The sequence below is a fragment of the Haliotis rubra genome, unplaced genomic scaffold (assembly GCF_003918875.1).
Source record: "Haliotis rubra isolate DU_JTF1 unplaced genomic scaffold, ASM391887v1 Scf1220, whole genome shotgun sequence".
In the NCBI taxonomy this organism is placed as follows: Eukaryota; Metazoa; Mollusca; class Gastropoda; order Lepetellida; family Haliotidae; genus Haliotis; species Haliotis rubra.
The window spans coordinates 116,689-141,282 of NW_025765138.1; the positions used below are offsets into that span (position 1 = coordinate 116,689).

At 40.4% G+C, this 24,594-nt stretch overlaps 2 protein-coding genes across 2 annotated transcripts in view; both read right to left on the reverse strand.

Moving 5' to 3' along the window:
- LOC124265948 (mucin-12-like) overlaps positions 1–24,594 on the reverse strand; it is a 189,219-nt gene that overhangs the window by 80,357 nt on the left and 84,268 nt on the right. The gene's annotated exons all lie outside the window — the stretch shown is intronic.
- LOC124265953 lies at positions 13,393–16,036 on the reverse strand. Its single transcript, XM_046700775.1, has 5 exons — positions 15,563–16,036; positions 15,287–15,340; positions 14,680–14,754; positions 13,624–13,738; positions 13,393–13,405 (listed from the first exon to the last, which is right to left on the reverse strand). Exons 1-5 carry the CDS (start codon positions 15,672–15,674, stop codon positions 13,393–13,395), a joined length of 369 nt encoding a protein of 122 aa, XP_046556731.1. The 5' UTR covers positions 15,675–16,036.

Sequence of the window (24,594 nt, forward strand, 5' to 3'; positions counted from 1 at the left end):
CAATTCTCCAACTAAATTTGACATTTGAATTAAGACATACTATAAATTACGCAAAACGCAGTGAATGGTGATTTATTAATGTGTCAAAACTGGCGAGATTTACGATGCATGTAATTTTCAGTATATTTGTTCTACAATGAGCGGATCATATCACAGAAAAACGAATTTCAAACAGAGTTCAAAAATGCAAATTGCATTTATATTCGTGATGTCTTTGGATATGGTATCGATATCAACGTAAGGGTGGAAAAGGAGGGACATATCGTACGATTTATGTAGGAATTTTAGTAACTAACGTAGAATGCTGGCACATTCACCGATGGCAAGCTAGATGTAGTGCATATACGTTTCAGTTTTTGTAAAAAAGATACTGTTAGAAAGGCGACCGACCGAATGTTATACAATTTGGTTACCTGGTAACACATTTAGTACAATGTATACGTTTTTTTAAAAGTGCAACGTCATTACCAGGTAGTACACGTGAAACATGAACACAGACTGACCCAGCGGTCCACGCCGAGTGTTGGTCAACGTCACACCACACCCCGTTGTAGCGCACCACACGGCAAAGATGAGTTGATTCTGCCAGAACTGCATCGGGTTGTTGAACCAAGCATGAACTACCTTAGCGTTAGTCACCGAAAACCTATACAGGCCGAACACATCTAAAAGCTGGGCGTTGAAATACATCCCATCAGCGACCGTGATCTTCATGGGTGAGAAATCTACGTCCAGTTTAGGGTAAAACACTCCAGGGGAGTACATTTTAAAACTATTATATAATGAGCATATATACTCTAACATGTACATAACACTTCCAGGAATAACGAGCGGCGAGGCCGTTCAGCTGACGCACGCGATCGATAACACGTCGGGTCAACTCGAAGTCGCACTCTGCGATATCACCTACCTACCGCAATGGACTAACATCAACGTCAACAACAATAAGCTGTTCGTCAGTGGAGCTCGCAGCCAGATAACTGACGGCTACTATAGCGTGTGCTCGCTAAGCAACGAGGTCTTCAATCCCCTGGGAGCCGAACTCAAGATGAACGACTCAAACGGCACAGTGGTGTTAATCAACAACAGAAGAAACTCCTTGAGGCTCGGTCGACCATTGGCGAGGACACTCGGTATGTCGCCTGACGAGATAAAACCAACAACTACCGTCACAGGCATGAAGTTACCCGACCTAGTACCGTACCGAGAGCTGTACATTCATCTCGGCCAGGTGAGCACAACGTACAACATTCAATGGGGTCACCCTTCCACTAAACTGAGAGCAGTGCCGGTGAAAACGGAGAAATACAACGACGGTAGAACTGAGTCGTTTTCACCGCGGCAGTATAAGAGGATAACTCAGGGCAACATACCTGAGCTGATAATATCGGTGTTAGATATTAATCATAATCCCGGGAATATAGGATACCTCAGCATAACGCTGCACATAAAATGACCAGAGCACAAGGAACCGGGTTGAAAAAATGCATCAATGTGGGGATCTCCGACCTCGGGGACACACGCGGATTCGATGCTCCCGGAGTAGATGGTAAATTGTATGCCTTGCAACTGAAAAACAACATTTACAAACGCATTGAAGTCCCCTCCGGTGGAGCCCTAGGTGATATAGTAGATACCTCAATAGCGGTTGTCAACACTCGGTACACCCTAGTTAACACCGGTGATGATAAATGGATAATATACCCATCATTCGGGGGCAAACTGTTCGACTTAGACGATGTTGAGAGCACTACCATCGCCCGAAACAAACCATATACGCTCGTCTTCACCGAAGATGACAAGTGGGTGTTGTTACCCGATACAGATGACTGGTTTCTCAATATTAGGCTCGGCTCCCCCTACGTGTTCATGGATAACTAAGACAACTACCTAAACAAAGTCGTGAACAACGGAACCCTGCTCGTGGCTTACGTCCCGACTCAGAGACGTAGCGTAATCATCAGCCAAGTCGCCAGTATGGCAGCCCACATGCTATCTAGTAAACTGGGAGTGCAAGACGTGACATTGCAGTTGGTGTCTGAATTTGCTGGTGTGGTCAACATCCTGGCTAGCCTACCGGGTAACGCCACTCTGATCTTCAAAGTCTTCCTAGGGGAACCATCGCGGGAGGATGTTGAAATCCTGAAGGGGTTCAAACTCGGGTGGGCGAAACGACACCAGTATCACGTTTGCACAGTTTACGTGCGGGTGGGTATCGACTCCAAAACCAGTCTGCAGGGTGTCACCGTGATCGTGGAAGACACGATATCACTAACCAAGATATTCCTACCCAACAACATACACTTCATGGGGGTGAAATTAACCCCTGAACTATTATCAGAAAACCAGTTGGAAACTATATCGTAATAGTATTATAGCAATGACCAGTCATCGTCCCAACGCTACGCTTAACGACCTAGGGGACACGGAGGGATTCGATCAGCCTGGTGAGGAAGGTGGCTCATACGTCCTACACTTGAAAGACAACGTGTATAGGCGGGCGGCAATGGCCGATCATCTACCCAAAATCACCCTCGGGGACCTAGGAGACACAAGGGGGTTCGATCAGCCTGGTGAGGAAAGCACCTCGTACGTCCTACACTTAATAGGTGGTGTGTATGTGCGGGGGTGTCTGCACGACCACTTTAGAGGACGTCTGCACGACCACTTTATAGAACCCAAATGGTTGCTCAACATAACCCTCACCACACCTTACGTCTCTTTTCGTAATGGTGGACCTATCACTAGGGATATCGCTGAAATTAAGAACAGCGGTATCTTGCTCGGGGGGGGGGTCAATCCAACGGCCCTCAAAATATGAGAATTTCCCAAATCCCAGATCACCCGGGTTACATGTTAGATACAACCGGGAATGCACAGTTATCATTTAAGATATACTCTGACCTACCACCATTTTCTAGGTTTATGCCACCAGGCTCCACATTAATTATAATACTCTTTTTAAAAAACGTCCATGGGACCACATGGAACCTTTTATCTGGGGTGCAAATAAGCCCATATGCTGATGCCTATGGAGAGAGCCATTGTAGTATCGTTATACGACGGGACTCAGGGCCCGGTGTGAGGGGTTGCTGCCCCCCTTAATAAGCTCCCATGTATTTAGAAGTTTCTAAGATTTACCTATTGACCTTTCCGCTATTCACCTACCCAAGAACGTAGGCCTTATAAACCTCAAGTACGTTAATCGACTATTAACTGATACCCAATTAAAAAATATTTTATCAGATATATTATAGGCACACAGAATGGGTCTATACCCAGTCGTAGAGAAAGTAGCGAAGACCCTGGAAACCGTAGACGGGTTCCACTTGAGACAGTTATGTGATGTAAAACGCCAACTAGAACAAGACCGCGACACGCGGGAAGCACTATATAAGAAGTACCATAGAGCGTTCAATGCCGTGGACGGGACTGATACTGCCCTTATGACAACCAGCATGGTACTAGGGGCGGCAGGTGCTGGGTTGTTAGCTACCATCGTGGCCGCACCTATAGTGCTAGGCGTTGAAATAACAGCTGGGGTGGTAGGGGTGGCAGGGTTGGTGCTTAAGTTTGCATCACGCAGACTGCATCGTAAGGCGTTGAAACACGACGAGATCAGGGTTCTGGCCGAAGCAAAGCTGAACACGGTAAGTGTGCGTATATCCACGGCACTCACTGACAACAAGATCTCAGAGGAGGAATTTGGTTCAATTCTATCTGAACTCACAAAATATAACAAAATGAAACAAGAGATTCGATCCAAGTCTCGTAAGTCTGCTATCAGTGAGGACGAGAAAAAAAAGTACATAGAACAAGGGGTGAAAAAAGCCCAGCAAGCCTTTATTACAAACACCAAAGAGATCATAGGCGATTCACATTAAACTGTTTCATCGAGGTAAACATGACATAGTGCCACGTGGAGCTCTCCCAGGATAGACACGTTAAACCGACACACTTCAGCCATGTCCCCGGTAGCTCAATCAGTTGAGTGGCGCGGCTGTAAGGTATACATGTGGGTTCGTATCGCGCTGGGGTCTCAAATTTTTTATAGTAGTAGGGGTAATGGGGCGAGATCTAAGGGTCTGACAAAAGCCTTATTTGTGAAATAAGGCTTTGCAGAGGCTTTTGTTGAAAGTGATTTCGTACCCCCATTGTATATACTACTTAAGGTCAAGGTCATAGAAATCGACTGGTGTCCGCGTAATCACCCAATGTAGGCTGTCACCAAATTTGAAGACATTGGGTACAACATTTCATGAGATATTGGGTTAACAAGAGTTTGAAAAGTGGTCAAAGTGTCGTGGTGACCTTGAAAAAAAGGTCAAGGTCACGCATTTCGACTGGTGTCTGCATAATTCCCCAATGTAGGCTGTCACCTAATTTGAAGACATTGGGTGCAACAGTTCATGAGATATTGCGTTAACAAGAATGGGGACAACCCTGAATACAAAGTCCCCCGTTCCGCGTTGCGGCGGGGGACAATAAGGAGGCACTCAAAAATATGTTTTGTTATTTCTGTATTAATCTCCAAAAAATATTGTGAAATATTGAGCCAATGTTATTTGTTGTTTGGAAAGTACTAGAAATGAGGTGAAATAAGAGTGATCTCCCCTTTGTTATGGCTTTGATATTATGTCATCAGTCAAGGTTACGTTAACTTACAACGATGTAATCAGTCAAATAGACCTATTTAATTGGAAAATGTTATATTGATGTTACACACATGCCAGGAAGAATGTTCATTGTTGCTGAGGAGACATGAATGGTGAGTAAAACTCCTTTTACCGTGTTAGTTATGTGCAAGGGGCACCTAGAGGTGTCATCACTAACAAGTTGCAGGGACATTGAATACTTGACAAGACAAACAATATATATCTCCTTGATTGGTGTATAGTTTCAGAATTGTCTAAAACAAAAAATTGCTCAATTTACATTGTTCAGATTACTTAGTATTTTAAAAAATAATGGTAACACAGGCTATGTAGAATTTACATGTAATAATACTTCCCTTCGACTGATCTTATTTCTTTAGATGGAGGGGACTTCTGTTGAAAATGATTGTTGAATTACAGTTTTGATGGCATTTCACTACCAATTAACTAAGAGCCATATGTGGTTTATTTTCTAAAGACAAAATGGTTTATAAAGAAAATGATGTCACTGTTATTTGGAAAATTTTAGCTTAAGATTTCAAAATCATCTAGGTGTACAAGTTCAAATCATGTCCATGATAATAACTAATAAGTGTTATATTTCTCTTATCAAAATAAATGCAGCAGGTTCACAAATTCTCAAAATATCAATCAGGAGGATTAGGTTATGACAAGGACAGTTACAAATAGATAGATCATAGTATCATGCCATGAAATTAACTTTTGTTTTGGTCAGTTCTCCAGAAAATAATAGCTTTATCGAAGATATCCCCAACATTCCACTTCTGGTTGATGGTTCTAAACTTGAAACTGTTGCTCTTGTCATTTGTTGGTTGTTTAAGAAGCGGAAACATCTGTGAGTATATCAGACTTCTAGAAGTCTTGACACCGTGGATGTCAGTGCATATTCGAGACCTGAAAAATCTCAGTCATATTCATCCAAACACACCTGAAGAGTTCAAGAAAGGGAATTTTGTTGTTCACAAGACAGAGAGGGCTTATTCTGTAATCCCATTGGATCATGCTCATGAACAGAATTGTGTAAGCGTAGAAGGTGACGGAGGTGCCATCGGTCAAGAGCGAATGCATCTGCCTTGAGAAGATGGACAGTTGGCAGTCCAGATGTGAACAGAATTCTTGAAGAATTTGATGCCTCTTTGAATGTTCAAAGTATTTCTTCTGTTTCACACCATGAACAGAGTAAAGGAATGCAAGGATCATTTTACACAGATGTTAGTGCTCTTATAGATGTAATCAGAGAGTAAAGAAGTCCTTTTCTTGAGCATGGACATGATCTTCTTGTAATAAGGGGCATTGCTGCCTCAGCTGTTGTAGAAACTTTGAATAAAATTGAAAGCCTTCGGAAAGATCAATACGAAGACTTTGTCAAGGAACGGTTCATCAAAGGTATTGCACTTTCAGAACCTATGAAGAAGAATAAACTGTAACTTTTGTCATCACCTCAAACAAAATCACAGTCATTCTCAAAGATGCAAGTTGTCAGCCTAAAGAATGACTGTAGTCTGTTCTCTCGCCTTTACATATCAAGAGACAATTTAGATGAGTTTTTCAAGCATGAGAATCAAACTTGTCCACCATCACTCTCACATCTTGGTATGTTTCGACCATCTGTTAAATCACAGCTTCTGCAGTACCTGGAAGATGTTTGCTGTCCCGTGGTGAACAGACCAGAAGTTGAGGTAACAATACTAGATGGAGCAGCAGTTGTGAATATGACTGACTGATTGAGTTTGGTTTTACGCCGCTTTTAGGAATATTCCAGCAACATCAAGGTGGGGAAAACCAGAAATGGGCTTCACACATTGTACCCACGTGGGGATTCGAACCCGGGTCTTCGGCGTGACGAGCCAACGCTTTAACCACTAGTCTGGGATGTGTCCAATACAGAGTGCAAGAAGTAGGAGAGGCCATGGACAGAGGAGGCGAGTTGAACCACATTCCTTCATTCCTCACAACTGGAAAGAGTTTCTTAGAAGTGACAACAACAAAACAGAATTGTTCCAGTTTCCTGGAAAAGAAGCCATGAAAACCAATACTGACAAACTGATCATCAGTACTATGAATGAAACAGCTCTCTCAAATAAGCCATGTGATGTTCCAGATATCTTACCATGTAACCATGAAGAAGCAGATACCAGGATGATACTGCACTTGTCAGAAGCCAACAAGAGAGGATTCCCGCGATTTATGATGAGAACAGTGGACGCAGATGTTATGGTGTTAGCCTTTTCATCAGCAGCAGTTCTTGATATCTCAGAAGTATTGCTTGCCTTTGGTACAGGAAAACAGTTTCACTACATACCTGCGCATGAAATAGCCGCTTCATTAGGTCCAAGGAAATCACTTGGTCTCCCTCTCTTCCACAATTTCACAGGGTGTGATACTGTATCTTCCTTCAGTGGATGTGGTAAAAAGAAAGCTTGTCAAGTCTGGTTTCATCTGGAGGAGGCAACTGATGCATTTGAATTACTGTCCAAGCATTATGATCAAGTTACAGATTATTTGATCAGCACACTTGAATGTTTCACAATATTGATGTATGATGGAACAAGTGACCATGTGAATCTAAATGAAGCAAGAAAGTACATGTTCCCGTCGAAGGGTAGAGCAATAGAAACATGTTAAGAGAGCAGTTTTCGAGGGAGGACATATATGGGGCCAATCAACCATCCGTTGTCCTGATCTGCCTGATCCATCCAAAAAGGGTTGGCAACGCAATGCATCCAACATGTGGGAGTCCTTATGGTCAACAATACCAGATGTGTCATAGACCTGTCAAAAACTGTTGAGGTGAGGTGAAATTGGGTTTTACGTCGTGCTTGAGGATATTACGCTCATGCATGTGTATGTGCGGCTGCTTGTACTATCCCAGACTTAAGCTGGTTTTATAGTGCTAGCTTACTGAGATACCATGCCGCAGTGAAGCTTGAATGCCCCACTCAGACACATTATATGGACTCTGAGCCGACCAGTCCTTGTTGTACCCATTAATGCCGAGAGCCAGGCAGGAACCAACAAGTACCATATTTTAACATCTTTTGGTATCAAAGGATGTTGTGGCAGATGCAAGTGTCTCCAAGCTGCCCTAAAGTGCACTGCACTGTTTCTTTGTGGTGGAGACTGTGCCCAAGAATGTGGTCATATGTTGCTCTGAGTAGGTAAGTGAAGAAATCCCCAGACGAGTATTGTTCATGGGATTATGGATTAGGTTTAGGCTGACTCCCAATATCACGGAAAATGGTGGCCAATTAAGGTTTTCAATGTTCCGACATATATCGAGTGGTACAAGCAACATACATGTATCTGCCAAATTCCATATATATCGTATGAAAATTGTTGAACTGACATTGAATTTGCGTCTCTGACGGAGTAATTTTGAGTGGAAAATGGCGACAATCGTCTTGAATATTCAACACCTCCCTCTCTGTATATCATTTTTATAGTACAAGCGACATAACTGCCAAATTTCATGCATAGTGTATGACAATTGTGCAACTTACATTGAATATAAGTCTCTGATGGTGTAATTTTGAGTGATAAATGGCTGCCATCTTGAAAAATGGCGGCCGTCTTGAAGTTTCAATGCCTCCCTCTCTGTATATTACCTTTATAGTACCAGTAACATAACTGCCAAATTTCAAGCATATTGTATGAAAATTGTGGAATTTACATTGAATCTAAGTCTGACATTTTGAGTGGAAAATGGCGGCCATCCTGAATTTTCAAAGCCTCCCTTTGTGTGTATTATATTTATAGTACAAGTATCATATCTGCTCTAATTCATGCATATTGTATGAAAATTGTGGAATTTACATTGAATCTAAGTCTCTGACGGTGTAATTGTGAGTCGAAAGTGGCGGCCATCTTGAAAAATGGCGGCCATCTTGAATTTTCAGTGCCTCCCTATCTGTATCTCATTTTCATAGTATAAGCAACATATCTGCCAATTTTCATGCTTGTAACATGAAAATGCATAATTATACCAGTATCCGCAGGACTAAGCCAGCTGACGGCTAGGCAACAGGTGGATTAAAACAGTAGCCTGCGTCATTCGTTAATCGTTTGGGCACCAATGACGTCATTTCCAAGGGACATAAGCCATGGTGTGTTACATAGAACTCTCGGCAAATGTTGAAAATATGAATGGATATAACACAAAAATAAATTAGCGATCTGCGCAGTTGGGAACCTATGACATGTGTCAACTGAGCCAGCGAGTCTGACCACCCGATCCACTTTGTCGCCTCTTACGACAAGACTGGGTTACTAAAGATCAATTCTAACCCAGACCTTCACAGGTGGCTTAAAGGGCCATATAGCTGAATTATTGTTGAGTCCGACGTAAAACTAAACTCACTCGGCTAAACTAAACTGAGGAATATACAAACGTATCGATACTCCCCTTTAAATCCTATATCCCGCCAAATTGCCAAGAATAATTGTAAAAAACTCAGATTTATTTACTATACCTACTGAAATAGGCGCGGTTACAAATACCCACTGTTAAGTTTTACAGATTTAAGATGGTATGCAGCAGAGAGGGTTCGGGTGATCCTGGCACAGTCAGGCTGGTAAGGCTCATCATCAGCTCAGGGCCCTTGCCCCCTCTACACGCAGCCCAAACAGCGAATTGAACTTCTCCCAGGAAACGCTGCCTAGTCAAACCCACCAAGAACTTTCCGGAGAATATGAAGGCTCCCCAACACTGCAGCCTTCTGCATTACCCAGAGTGTCAGAAGGGCTGTACTCCCGGTGGAGAACCCGGGCACTCTCCTGAACTGCGCCAAGACATCAGGAGGTACCAAACCAAGGGCGCCGAGAATAATGGGGAGCCTGACGACAGTGTACTTGGGATGCAAGCGAGACATTTCAAAGGCGAGGTCCGCATATTTATCATGCTTTTCCTTAATCTTGCCAATCACATTGGTGTCAAAAGGGACAGAAAATTCAATGATATAAATAAATTCATTGGCTTTATCAAAAAGGACAAGATCAGGTTTGTTAGCTGGAATTCTTCTGAGGCTGTATATGGGCCTATTCCAGAGAAGTTTGAAAGCATCATTTTCGATGACGCCCTGGACATGTTCAGGGTCGTACCATGGATGGACCTCGGAGTCAAAGCCACAGGCATGTCGGAGAAGGTAGTAAAAGCAGTGAGCCATGCCATCATGTTGTTTAAGATATGCTGTTTGTGCCAAGGGAGGGCATCCACTGACAAGGTGTTGGACAGTCTCTGTGAATTCATTGCAAAGTCGACATTTCATATTGATAATTTCTTTAAGAATCACATTTAGGCGATTGCGAGTGGGAAGTGACTGGTCCTGAGCAGCAAAAAGAAAGCCCTCAGTTTCACATTTAAGACCAGTAGACTTCATCCAGGCGAAGGAGTCGGTGGGATTGCTATTCTGTTCAACACACTGCATGTACACACGATGCAATGGCTTCTCAGAAAGCTTCTCCACAAAAGACCGACTCTGGGCAGACTTGGTGAACGATTTCACCTGGTTTACTCCCATCACTGTACCGTCCAGCAGTACATCGCCATCAACAAAATCAACCTCAAATCTCAGATTCTGTCCAACAACCTTGGCACGCTTAAAATAGCTGTGGAATTCCTTGCTTTCATCACGAGTCTTCACATGCATCACTAGAGGATCATCCGATAAATAAATATGTGCAAAAGTACACAAAACTCTATCATGAAGAGCCTCCACATTAATCACACCCCGACCTCCAGAATTGATTGGCATGTATAAACGGTTAAGAGAGGAACGAGGGTGGTGGGCTCTGTTATCAGACATGATCCTTCTGGTCAGGCGGTCAAGACTCTGGATGTCTTGTTTCGTCCAGTCAACTATTCCAAAGGAATAGGAGAGGACTGGCACAGCAAAAGTATTGGTGGCTTTGACCTTATTACGCTCTGAGCTCCAGATTTTCTTTAAACGAGATTTGTACTCGGCCCGAAGTTTTTCTTGAATCTGGGCATTCTGGAGCTTGTCTCGAACTTGCATTCCAAGATAGGTGTAGGCCTGATCTTCCACAAGATGCTCAATAACTCCTACCCCTTGTAACTTGAGCGATCCATCATTAACTACCTTTCAAATGAAGAGTATTACATTTGTCGAGTCCAAATGTCGTGCCAATATCATTAGAAAAGGACTCGACAAGGAGAACCTGTTTTTTTTCAAATTGGAATCTCCTTTGGCAAGGAGCTCGATGTCATCCATGTAAAGGAGATGAGTAAGAGGTGTTAGGGATCTGTGCTGTGGAGGTCCGGGATGGTAACCCTCCTCTCTGTTGAGCAGAAAGCTCAAAGGATTTAGAGACAAACAAAAAAGTAAAGGACTAAATGAATCCCCCTGGAAAATACCCCTTCTGATGGGAATAGATTCCGAAGTCTGCACCTGCCCTTGCAAGTACATCTCAAGTTGAGTCGACCAGCAACTCATGAAAGACTTGAGAAAATCAAGTAGTCGCAAGTTATTATTATTATTATCATTATTGAATTATTTACTCATTTATGGATAGAAGAAGAAAACTCGTTCTACAAGTTTTCATCTCTTATGATATTTTCCTTTCTTTATATGCAACCACCGTTCTTAAAAATAAACCCTTTAGAGATCGATTTCCCATACCATCAGGCAGAACGATCAGGCACCGTAAGAACTCAAATCTATTCTGACGAACTCTTATAGCCTACATAGTTCTCATGATCTTGACCCATATGGACAAGCATCACAGTTTAGAATATGTGATCACTGATGGCCCGAATCAGCCAACTTACAGACATGAGGAATTCAAATTTGGTATTCATTTCTATGAAAATCAGCTGCGTTTATTCTACTTTTGCCTTTCTTTCTTTTCTTTCATTATTTTTTGTAGAGTATATTTACTATTCTTTGTTAAGCAGTATATAACTTTTAGAAAATGAACGAAACTTACCCTTTCGAAATAGAATTATACCCCCTTTCCACGACGACAAGAGCACATCGCCTTCTTCCAAGTTCTCATCAGCAACACTCCTGTCGTAAGTGATCGAGATGGCCAGGTTTTGTGCTTTTCTGAAAACATAGCAGAAATTTATGCAATTGGTTTCATTAATTAGTGATTATGTTATTTAGCGTCCCTTCGTGACGGCTGCATTTCATCTCATCTCATTCACTGATGACACGAGAGGGAAGTAATGTCGGTATGGTAACTTGCAACACACGTATCTGCAGAAATGGTCGTACATACTATTAGCAATTATACAGTTATGAAGGCAAGGGGCGGTGATTGGGTAACTCGTGTCACAGGCATGTTATTTACAATCCTTACGTAATGTACATTGTGTGCTAACATCATTTATACATTGAATACGTTATACACTTTGTAATGATGCTATCTATATGAATTATGCGTTCTGTTTCAATATGGTAACGCACAGGGCATGTCTTTTCATTAAAAAGAGGAAATATTATCACCTAAGAAAAGACGCAAGTTTCACGTGTACTAGATTTGAGAACACTAAAGCTCATGCATGAATAAATCCGAGTGCAAGTAAATTGTCAAAAGTAATATAGGATCATGTGCCCCACTCAGCAAGACTGCTCTGTTCTGACTATGTTTTCAAATATTCAATTCAGAACCGGACGTTGAAGTACCTGATATCGTGGGCAGTGCTACCGTCAGTAAGGGGTTCATGATACACACAGTCAGCCACCTCTTGCCCAAATCTATCTAACCCAAGGTGGGGAAATGATTCTTGGGCTTTAAAGAAAAGGTGGACATGCGGCTACTTCGCTCTTGCCCAAATCTATCTAACCCAAGGTGGGGAAATGATTCTGGGGCTTTAAAGAAAAGGTGGACATGCGGCTACTTCGCTCTTGCCAAACATATTTCTAAATGCTAAGGACATGTCGACAATATTCAACTTTAGAGACAGTTTAGAAGTACTTACAATGACTGATTTACCATTACTACAAGTAACATGTTTAGCAAATCCAACTGAGCCAGTGGGGAAGTTAGTTTCTATCCTTTAATCCAACTAGTTGATTTAACAAACAGAGTGTAGAATATACAATTTTGTTTGCTTTATATCTGCTGCCAAGCATATTGTTTCTTGTAGCAACCTGGCCACCGCTTTCCCCGTATGCTGTAAAAACACATAGTTCATGAACGCTCGCGTCGTCTGTATCCCTGTAGTGGTCGGCTGGTAATAAACGGCGAAGACTGCTTGATGTTGTGTCCTGTATTGGCCAAATGACATGAACGAAAACACTACACAACGCAACATATTTAATGTATATTGTGCCTATGTATATACCGTATTCACGACTTTAAGGCGACGATATATAGATCAAAATCTTACCTTAGTTGTTCAAATTCCCGCGTTGCTTCTGATTTTGAATGGATGGATGTGTGGCCAATCAGAGCTAACCTGTAACCTAGTTCACAAGCCAGGAGCATTGTATAGTCTGAACATTTGGAATACACAGTTTTGCTATTTTCCTCTTCCATCAGTTCAATGAATTCTTCAAATAAGTCTTCATCAAGATATATGGTTTCTTCGGAAACTCCATAAAATCGTTGAACGAACTCGCAGGTTGCCAGCTTCCGAAGAAAGGTTTCCATAGCCAGTATCACTATTCCCAAAGTTGAGGGAAGAACCTTTGTCGGCGACTGTGTCTCAGTATAGGAAAGTATTCGCTTGAAATGTCCTCGAATTCTAAAGTCGTCAGGGGTCACAACTACAGACAAGGCTTTGAATTCAACCAATGTTTTCCTTATCCATTCTTCCAAGTTTCTTTTCATCTGCAAATTGTAACCGGTTAAATAATCCCCCTGTTTTGCAACAGTGAGTAGGAGAGCTGGTTTATTGTTTGCAAAAATGCACATGTCACATATCAACTCTGTCTGAACTTTGTGAAATCGTTGAGGATGTCTTGGAAATATACACTGAAAAGACCCTCCAACGTAGATAACTGCTCCCCGTCCGTATGTTTCTTCAAGTACCGACAGAATCTCTGGGTACTCACTTGCCAACATCCTGTGCATACATTTAGGGAAGATGACGACTTTACCTGCAACACCAATTTTGTGTTAGTATACTGTGGCTATAGCTTACTCAATTATTATGACTAAGTTAAGATTTGTAAGTACTTGCCGAAGCAGCAGCCTTCCAATCGCACTGAAGTCTTGACTTGATAGCCACTACGTTTGTAAATACGAGATCACCTGCAGGTAACCCGATTATGGTTTCTAAACTATATAGCACTCTTATGATATCACTTCGACTATTGCGACGTATCGGTAGCGTAAGCATAAGACAGCATAGTGTTGAGAAAGGTGAGTGAGTGAGTGAGTTTAGTTTTATGCCACTTTTCTTCAGCGTGACGAGCGAACGTTTGACTAGACTAGGCTAGGTTGTAAACCAATCTAATGCAATATAATGTAGCAAATGTCAGAGCCACTGACATGTCTGATTAAATATAGTTGGACGCATCGTCACCAGCTTGTGTGGACTAAGAGGATATACATTTCTTTGTGTCACACTTCAGCAAGCATTTCACAAGTTCAATACTAACGATTTGGGAGTGAATCTTCAATTCAAGTGTCTTAAGAGCATCCTACAGGCATATATGCCCCTCTGTAAAAAACGTATAAATAAAAAAATGATATGTTCTAATCACAAGAACCTACTTTCGTAACACAGATGTCAAGGTCAAGCATCGGTATCTAAATGTTGCAACATGATTAAAATGCATGTTCTGCTCTTTAAACCAAAACAAACTGCTAACAAATGTTGATTTTCTACACAGTGGGATTTTAAAGATTTATTTTTTTCCAGAGATCGTAATTGCAAAATTTTATTAGTGGCTTAAGTAAATAACATGGCCATTTATGACAGGCAGACACACAACCTGGCACACAAGCCACGGGAAGAGTTGATACAGTTCATGTTCGGGTGGACAATGAGGTAAAAGCTGAACCTTTCAAATACATGTTGTAGGAATATGTATACCGGCATAAATGTCCTTCTGAAACAAGCTGCAACTGAATACTGTAGATAGATACCCCTCCATTGGCTTTCCAGTATCTTAAATAGAAACACGAAAACGTGGTGGAACGCATGAAAATGACAAACATACACGTCCAAACAAACAAAATGTTTAATCAGCATGTTAAGTGCAATACTTTTTCAGTCATTTCCTGTTTTACACCAACAGTTTTGACTACAGTGCCACTACATCCTCCACATTCGCAATATATGCGGTTACCTGCCCTACTGATTTCACTTACACCATGGAAAATACCATCAACTAATCAGGGTCTCCCTCATATGATCGTGACCATTATTCCAAGACTTTCAATAACATTATGGAAATATAACTGAACAAACAACAACATAATAGTATGTGTAGAACAAAACATGAAATACGTGAATTTCCCATACACTTATCCATAAAGCCCTATTCGCTCACTGACTGGCTAGAATAATGTAAAACATATTTATAAAGTTGAAGACCCTGTACATTTCAGTAGGCCCCAGTCGAAACCGAGATTGCTAACCTGACGATGATATTGTTAACTGATCCTGCAAAAACATGTATGAATTCTACTTGGCGTACCTCCAAGGGACTGACGTGCGATTGTCTTACATGCTTTGCCATTGTTTTCAGAACCTGAAACCGATATAGGAGACACCTACTTAAAATATCATAATTGTTTGACGTTATATTAACGTTATGCTACATAACTAGTACTAATGTTCTTGTTTTTCATATCTCTTGTTCTATTTTGAATTATATTTTGTTGTCTGTGAATATATGACCAAACACATATAGGACAGGTTTTATACTTTAAACATACATGTAAAATATATTTTAACAAAAGGCAATGCTTACCCCCTGAAACACGAGAAGAATGCAATGCAGTGCCCTCTATGACCTTAAACCTTTGGTCAGAGAAAGATGAAGGATGCGAAAATGAAGATTCATCACTGTCGTAGACAGACATGGTGTTCAAAATGTTAGTGCTTGTTATCAACTATACTGAACGACTGTATTCTCTCCAACCATTCACAATGTTCCATTCTATATATGTTTCCCTTCTCGTCAATGGTGTAGGTTTCAGGGCCTTTTTTATTATAGAATACAATGCCCTCAGCATACCCGACTGCAATTTCTAAAATCTTGAAATTGTGAGGACTAGTCTGGATTTGCAAAGGAGAGTTATACAGTGCAACCTCAATGAGACTGGTGGGGACAGACGTGAGAGCACCGTCTGGTTGTTGATAGGATGCGTCACACTCTAGTTTATCATCCAAAGACGTCTTTAACTCGTCAACGTTCCAGTTGCAAGGAAAACCGTTTGGATTTATTTCCTTGAGTCGTAAGTTCCCCTTCCAATTCTTTCGTTAATTCCCACGAAGAAAGAACCCCCACCTTCAAGTTTTGACATGGAACATAAATTTTCCCTGAATCTCAGATCAGTCCAAATGTAATCAACAAACGAGGAAATGTTATGAAATGTTCGATCTTTCTTCGTGAAAACACTTTTAAGTTCAATGTGTCTGTTTTCATGGAGTCGTTTCTCAAAGTTGTGGATTCCTCTTAGCGTTGGTTCTGTCGCTGTTGTGATCTCCTTTCTGGACAAGAGAGAGACGAAACCAACGGTCGACACATTTTCAATCATACAATCCGATGCGACCTTCGTGTAAAATGCACTGTACATACAGACCGTGCTTTGTTTACAGTGAGGAGAAGAGCAGGGGTACTCTCAAAACGAGGAAAAACATCCCACAACCACTGACGTCTGTAAACATCCGTGAACAGTTGTCCATCAGGGATTAGATTCTTCAGGCAAGCGTCAGTAATGTTGTCAAAGTGCCCAAGATACCTATCTTCTTGGTCTTGACCTTGCAGATGAACGAGGATCTCACCGCCTGAGGTATTTCTTAATGCTGATACTTTCTTCTCAATTTCTTTCAACTTTCTCTTTTTAGTCTCGTTATGTTTAAGTTTAGAAGAAAATAGGTTGACATCCAAGTGTATCAAGAAGACATAAGTTCCCTTGTAATTAGAGGAGAAGGCTGTTGCTACCTCTTCACAGTCACATCAACCTGTAAGGAACGAAGATGAAACAACAAACGGTTTACATGTCCACAGAATGTGGGAGAAAATGTGTAATTATCCGTGAAAACATTATCTAAGCATGTATGCGATATATGCACCATGTACAGTAATAGGAACAATCACTTTACAACAGAAGGGATCCAAGTAGATGCCATATTTCCACTTATGTTTCGTTCATTTGTTTGCATCATGACAACATACGCATTTATTTTCTTGAGTTACACTCAATCATGAGATAAGACATATTAACATGATTGTGTATGATTAGACAATACAGATGATACTTACTATCAATCCACCCTGCCATACTCTGCCATCTTTTCGAAGTATTTAGCCATCACTGTAAGACATCCTGAATCAATCATATTCTTAATGAGTCAGCTTTAGCTCAATCCCACAGTCACTTCCATTGCTGTTGAATTGAGTTTTATGTCGTATCGGCATTATTTCAGCCATATAGCACGACACCAAGTCTACATACAGATTACAAGTCTGATTTTTTAAAATACATATTTATTCATTTCATAATTATTTACAAACAGAAAAAGTATTAGCACCAAATTTTAAAAGCAAGCAATCAGTCATTCACATGACATAGCTACACTTTATGTACAGGCCAACTACCTTCAAGTACTTAATAATGAGGCACCCTTGAAGAGCAACATCCTCGTGATAGGAGCTGGGTAACGCTAATAGTTCTTCGTCCACCAAGTGAACCCGGGGTCAAATAGGTCCACAGCACCCCATTGCTGGTCGCAAGAGGCGACCAAATTGTGCAACCCGTTTGCCGTGGGTTGCGTCCCCGGGTCGGCAGAGAAAGGGAGTCTGGTAGTTATAGTTCAATAATCCAACACACCACTTCGACCCTAACTTTGCCTAGACGGGTGGTAGAATAGGCCCGATTCTACTAATCGGCTGGTCATGCCTTGTCCTGTGCACTAAATGTTTCCACAAACTTTGGTACTACAAAACACTTTTGGACATGCTCAAAATGTTAACTTGAACGGCCAAAACCCAATATGTGGGAGTACAGATAAAAGCAACAAGGGAAAGGTTCTTGAAGATTTTCTCTTAAATATGGATCTATGCATCTATGTGGTCCATGATGACCTTTGCTCAAGTGACCACTTCCCAGCAATTCTTACTCCTATCAATCCCGTGGATGAACCGTATTCAACAGGGTGGAGTGTCACTCAGGCCAATTAGCCATTGTCCCAAACCCTCTGCTCTGGAAAAATCAAACCTGAAAATTTCAGGAATGTTCCTGATCCCATGGAACTATTTTCAGACGTCTTAAATGCTATTGGAGACGAAACCATTCCTAAATCGCCTCCAAACCCGCACATACGGAAACCATGGTTTGAAACAAACTGCAAACAAGCTAGACAAAATAGGAAGAAGGCGGAAAAATATTTCCGACAATGCCCTATTGTGCATAACCTGAATGCTGTTAAAATGACAAAAGCCAGGGCAAGATTTTCCTTAAAACAAACTAAACGCCAGTCGTCAGGAAACATGTGTCGACAATCAACTCTCGCACACCTATGTCGAAGGTGTGGAACATGATTCAAAAGACTAAAGGCAACGGATCAAAATCTGGTGTTCCAATCTCCAAGATTGTTACTCCCTTTTAACAAATAAAGTTGAAATTGCAAAGAAACGTGATGAACCTCTCTTTATCATCAAATTATAACCCTCTGCTCCAGAAATACCAAACCCAACACGAAAGGAAATCAGTCAATTTTAACTCTGATAATTGTGAGAATTACAATGAAACTTTTTTCTCTTCATGAATTACGTACTGCCCTGGGGCAGGCTCACGACACTACAGCAGGAGCTGATGATATTCATTATCAGCTTTTAAAACCCCTCCCTGATAAAAGTTTTGAAACACTACTCAATAAATTTGATGATATTTGGAAAACCGGAAACTTTCCTCCTTCTTGGCACAATACCATTATCATCCCTATACCAAAGCCTTGTCGGGATCATACTGATCCCTCAAACTACCGTCCTATATCACTAACTAGCTGTGTTTGTAAAACCATGGAGCGCATGGTCAACAATCGATTAGTCTGGTACTTGGAGACCAATAACCTCCTTAGTGACCTCCAATGTGGTTTCCGAAAGAAGCGAAGTACCATTGACCATCTGGTGCGTCTGGAATCATTTATCAAAAAGTCCATTGTCAACCAACAACATACTGTATCTATCTTTTTTTACTTAGAAAAAGCATATGATTTAACGTGGAAGCATGGTATCTTCAAATATTTACATGAATTTCGATTGAGGGGCAAGACTACCTCAGTTCATGTCTCAGTTTTTAAGCATCAGACACTTTCAAGTACGGGAGGGTTCCACATTGTCTGATTATTTCCACCAAGACCAGGGTGTTCCTCAAGGCAGCATCCTGTGTGTCACACTTTTGGGCATCAAAATTAACAGCCTCACTAACGTCTTGAACAGTTGTGTTGCTGAGTCCCTTTTCATGGATTTCAGTATTTTATGTCCTGGTACATACATGCACGCAATATAATGGCAGCTACAACTCCAAAAATGGACCAATGAAAATGGTTTTGAAAATCCAAAACAAATTGTATTCACTTTTGTCGTAAATAAAAACAACACAAGGATACTAAAATGCTTTTTATGCACATTGATTGGCTTAGATGTAATGTGTTAGAGGTTACTGAAGATCATATTTTCTTCAACTTCCTAATAAATACAAAACAATATACGAAATTTAAAGGACACACAAACAATTCAAACAGTAGAATAGTTTGAATTTACATTTTAGGTATTATTATGTTGCCATGTTTCATATAATGAAAGCCAAAACCTCTGTTGGTTACCCAGCCACGTTGGCATTTCTGGAAATACAATGGCCGATCTTGCTGCCAAGCACAAATCTGTGACACCACTTATTATTCCATACTCTGATTATAAAGCTGTCATCAGATCTTATATCCGTGATCTAATGCAGGAGAAGTGGTAGTACCAAGCAGGTATCAATAAATTACATGAAATAAAACCCTATACTGGTTACACCTACTTTGGTTGTCAGTCCAGATTTGATTTGCCACACAATATATACTCATGAGTACCTACTGAAAGGTGAGGATCCTCCGTTTTGCATCCCTTGTGATGAAAGAATCACGGTCAAGCATGTCCTGCTTGACTGTGTTGGATATTCCATCACAAGGGATAACCATTTCAAATCACGAACTATCTTTTTAATAATGTAAGTTCTCATTTAATTATTGCATTTTTAAAAGAATTAGATTTGTTAAATGATTAGTAAATAGATAAGTGTTATTTGGAACATGGTATTATAAATAAGCAACTGCAATTGTTAGTGGCTGTATCCTCGAAGGGTGTTAAAGTATCGTAAAAGTATTGTCCTCCTGAGAGGGTACGTAAGTCCCAAAACTTTCAAAGTTAAATTTAAGCTTTTTGCATTTCTAAAACGTAGTATATTTGCTCTTGTAAAATTCGGCTAACCGTTTCCTACAATCGCCAGCGGCTGAAGGGATGGTGTAAATCCAACTAAGGTCCATGCAGGTAGCAAACGTACTGTAACTCCCCATGGACCCTGGTATGATGATCTACCTTAAGTTGTTGGCGATGAATAGCCTGTTTTTATATTGTATCGTCCTCTATAGTTAAAGTATTTTAGATTTAATTACCAGTTTTACGTATATATCTGTGATAGTCTAGTTGGTTTTACTGTCCGTTGTCGACAGCTATTTAAATTGATTACCTTGTTTTCATCGCTATATCGTTGTAATATTGCTGATGCGATTTAAAATTTTAACTCACTCACTCACTCATATAATGAATCGTAAACACAAATAATTATACAGTAATATAAAGCTTACCGAATAGTAAATGTAAATTTTTCATAATCTAAAGTAGATAATGTTACCTAATCGAATATATAGTGACAACATGCGCCTTTCCATCGACACATAATATATACATGTCAGTGTTATTACAACACTGAAATCTGTTACTACGTTTGTTTCAAAACACAGTCGGTAATTCAAACAATCCTTAGACATGGACAGAAGTAATTTCATGTAAACATGTAAGTTATTACATGTAAACCATACAAAGGTATTTCAAGCATTTTTGTTCAAGCTGTTGAAAGTTTGAATAGTTTTCTATGCAATTTACATGAGCATTGCGTATGTCAAAACTATTGTATTTCATCTCTGTATTTACCTGATCTGGTGTAATTATCACGTGTAACAGATCTTTCAGATTTCTCGCATCATAATTTCATCCCTTGCAGTCGAAAAGTCCACACAGTCATGCAGTATATGCTTGATGGTGATCACTTCATCGCAGGAGACACACATGGGAGGTCCATCCCCATCCGTTTTTTACCAGATAGTCGTGAGTAAACCGACTGTGGCCAATACGACATCGTCCTAAAACTACCTCATCACGTCTTGACAGGTAACTTAAGTGGTTATAACCAATTGTTGGCTTCAATTCATGAAGTTTATTTCTTCCTGTTTTAGTGTCCCACCTTTTGTGCTCGAGGTCCTTTTGACAGTTGGTTTGAAATCAGTGTACGGGATGAGCAGTGGAGATAAGTGCTTGTCAAGAACTGCTTTAGCTATAGCATCGGCTTTTGTATTACCTGCTATTCCGACGTGACACGGCAGCCAGCAGAGGACGATGTCACACTGGCTAGTAGAATGATCGTTGTAAAGTTCTAAAATGTCTAGGATGATAGGGTGACTTGAAGTAACATTTTGATGTGTTTGAAGGCGAGATAATGAGTCTGTAAAAACGATGAAGGTTTTGGAATGTTTCTGTTTTTTAATATAGGTCAAAGTTGTGAAGATAGCTTTGGCCTCAGCAGTGAAATTCTGGAAGAGACAGTCTTGGATCCAATGACTGAGGCCCTGGCAACTTGGCCATCAACCTTGGATCCGTCTGTGAAAGTGCATCTATGGCAGTTATACTGGTTGTATTCCTGTTGGAACACCAAGGGATTTATTTCTGATTTTTTGAGTATAGTGAGGGTAAGATCGGCCTGTGGTTTCACCATCTTCCACGGTAGCGAAAACGGAAGTCGGTAAGGTGATATGATATTGAGGTCGATGTTAGCTGCGGATATGTGTGGTTTAATTCTGATTCCATGTGGTGGTTTGGCAGTATCATAAATTGTAACTATGTAAGGTGAAAAACGAACTGCTTGCTTTTGTAATTAGTGCTATGACATTTTCTGTTATTACATAATATTGTTGTGAATATATATTTTCTTAAAATATTGCTCATTTGGACTAAGTACTTAAAATGTTTATGAATGCAGACTTGTTCTCGTCACTATATGGCTTGAATAATGTCGATGTGAGTCCAAGTGAACTCAACCCATTTGCTAACATTCCGTTATATTTCCTCAACAAATCACTTGGATATTAAATATATTTCACCGCTTGTACCAGTAGGTAGATATTAAGCATACACTTGTCGTACGTATGATCAGGGTTTTGTTATAAGTTGTACGTAGATATGTTTGTGTGCTACTTGCTGAAATATGTGGTCCATCGACAGGCAGTCACGTCTACAAGTCACCCCTCTCGCACTTGCCTCTCTCGTGCGTCTCTCGGGGCTGCGAGGAGGATTTGTTTGTGTCAAGCAGTGGGAGGAAAGTAGCTCCGTTTCAACGCAATGACATACCTGTGCGCCTACACCAGCCAACGTTCTGTTGAATAAGCTTTCAGAAAATATTAAAGTCGTGTTTCTGTGAAATTTGCACACAGGAGAAAATTGTCCAAAACCGACTAATTTGGGAGCAAACTGAAAACTATGAACTCGCAGGCCCTTTGTTTTTACATCGGTGGAAGTGACCCCCTTTCAGTCGTGTTTTCCAATGATTTTACTCCCACCAAATAGTATCGTCCCTATAAGAAATTCTTATTCATTAATCTATTATATTCTGTTTGCTGTGTTCTTAAACCGGAGATAAATATCCCTGTATATATTACGTAGGCTTCAACAGTTCAGGTTACAAGACGGATGTTTAACTGAACAATTTAGTCTGGCATCAGTTACCTCCCAGTAATAGCTCGCTTACCCAGTCATTTCTACGCGAGACGGTTCGCGCGGTAACAAACAGGTGTGCGTTCGTGTGCCTCGAAACTGCATATAAATATTTAGAATCTACAATGAATGAGCTTTCAGAAAATACAAAATATAAGTTTCTGAATGGGAGAAATTCGCAGTTAAAGTTGGTATTTTTATTTTTTTAATTATGACTATTTTCATTCTTAGCACTCAATAACTTGAACAACTATCAATGAGTTGATAAAGATCAACGAATGCTATATTTATAATCCAGGGGCAAAAGTAACCGAATTATACGTTTTGGAAACTGCTGGCGTGATACTAATAAAACAAGATTTACATGGAGACAAAAAACTCCAATAAAACAATCCCGACCTGACCTTCTTTTTCTAATTTCTCATAATCTAATTGCATCAGTAAATCATGTAACATCACCTCAGCCTTTACATCAGACCATGGAAGATCAATCAAACATTAGGGCCATATAGATTACCAATTCTAAAAACCAGAGTGAATATACGTGTACAATTAATGAAGGCCTTCTTTTGGAAACTCTTCTTTTGGAGTGAGTGAGTGAGTTAATATTTAACGTGACATCGGCAATATTTCAGCCATATAGTGACGTCTTCTTTTGGAAATAGAGGGTGAAACCATACAGTTCTTATCAAGGAAAAAGAGAAAGAGTAAAAGACTAGAAAAGAAATTGCGATCAGAAGTTCAATCTGTTCAAGAAAAAATGGATGAGACCTCAGACAGAGAATTAAGAGAAAAACTGTCTAAAGATGTTTTAACAATTAACCAAAACCTTGTTGGTATAAGTAAAGAAGTGAGCTAGTTAGTTTTACGCGACACTCAGCAATATTCCAGCTATATATAATGCCTGGACCAGACAATCCAGTGATCAACAGCATGAGCATCGATCTACATAAATGGGATACAATGACATGCGTCAACCAAGTCAGCGAGGATGACCACCCGACCCAATTCAGTTTGTTGTATATACTATTACGAGTGTCTCAAAATGTATTGCTTTCACTAACTGTTTATATGATACATTTAAAAAAAATTGGTGGTCATCACGTACTTTAAATTTGCTTTGGATATAGTCCAATTTTAACATTAATGAATATAAGCAAAGACTGCAGATCATAGCTGTATAGATTCTGTTGTTAGCTTCTTTATTTGAATACATTTCGTTTTGTACATGAAGGTTTTAAAAGCATGCAATTGTAAACCTTTTTGTTGAACATATGTGACATGTGATCTGTACATTGAGAAAATGTGCAAAAAAAATAGTCAAAACGGCAGTCACGCGAATGAGTGAGCCCCTCTCAGGTAGTCCCCGAGGACCTTATTGCATACACGTTACGTTCTCTACTGATTAAGATGAAATGACACAGTTTTGCTGTAATGATGTTTTTAATCATCAATACCAAAACTCAAGCATTTTATATCATTATGATCATATTAAGCTAGCAGGTACGACCTATTTGTGTCGGTTGGAACGAAGTTTTTACGTGAGGTTGCTCCGGGTCCCTAAATTGAGCCCTGAGTGGGACCACCACCTAATCACGTTGAACACCTCTTACAACAATCATGAGGTTATTATTTGAGGTTGCACTGGCTGCAATAAATATTATATCCTTAAATCAAGTCCTGAATGGGATGAAACGACTTGCATCAAAGAAATCAGAGAGACACACCACCGAATCGCCATCGAA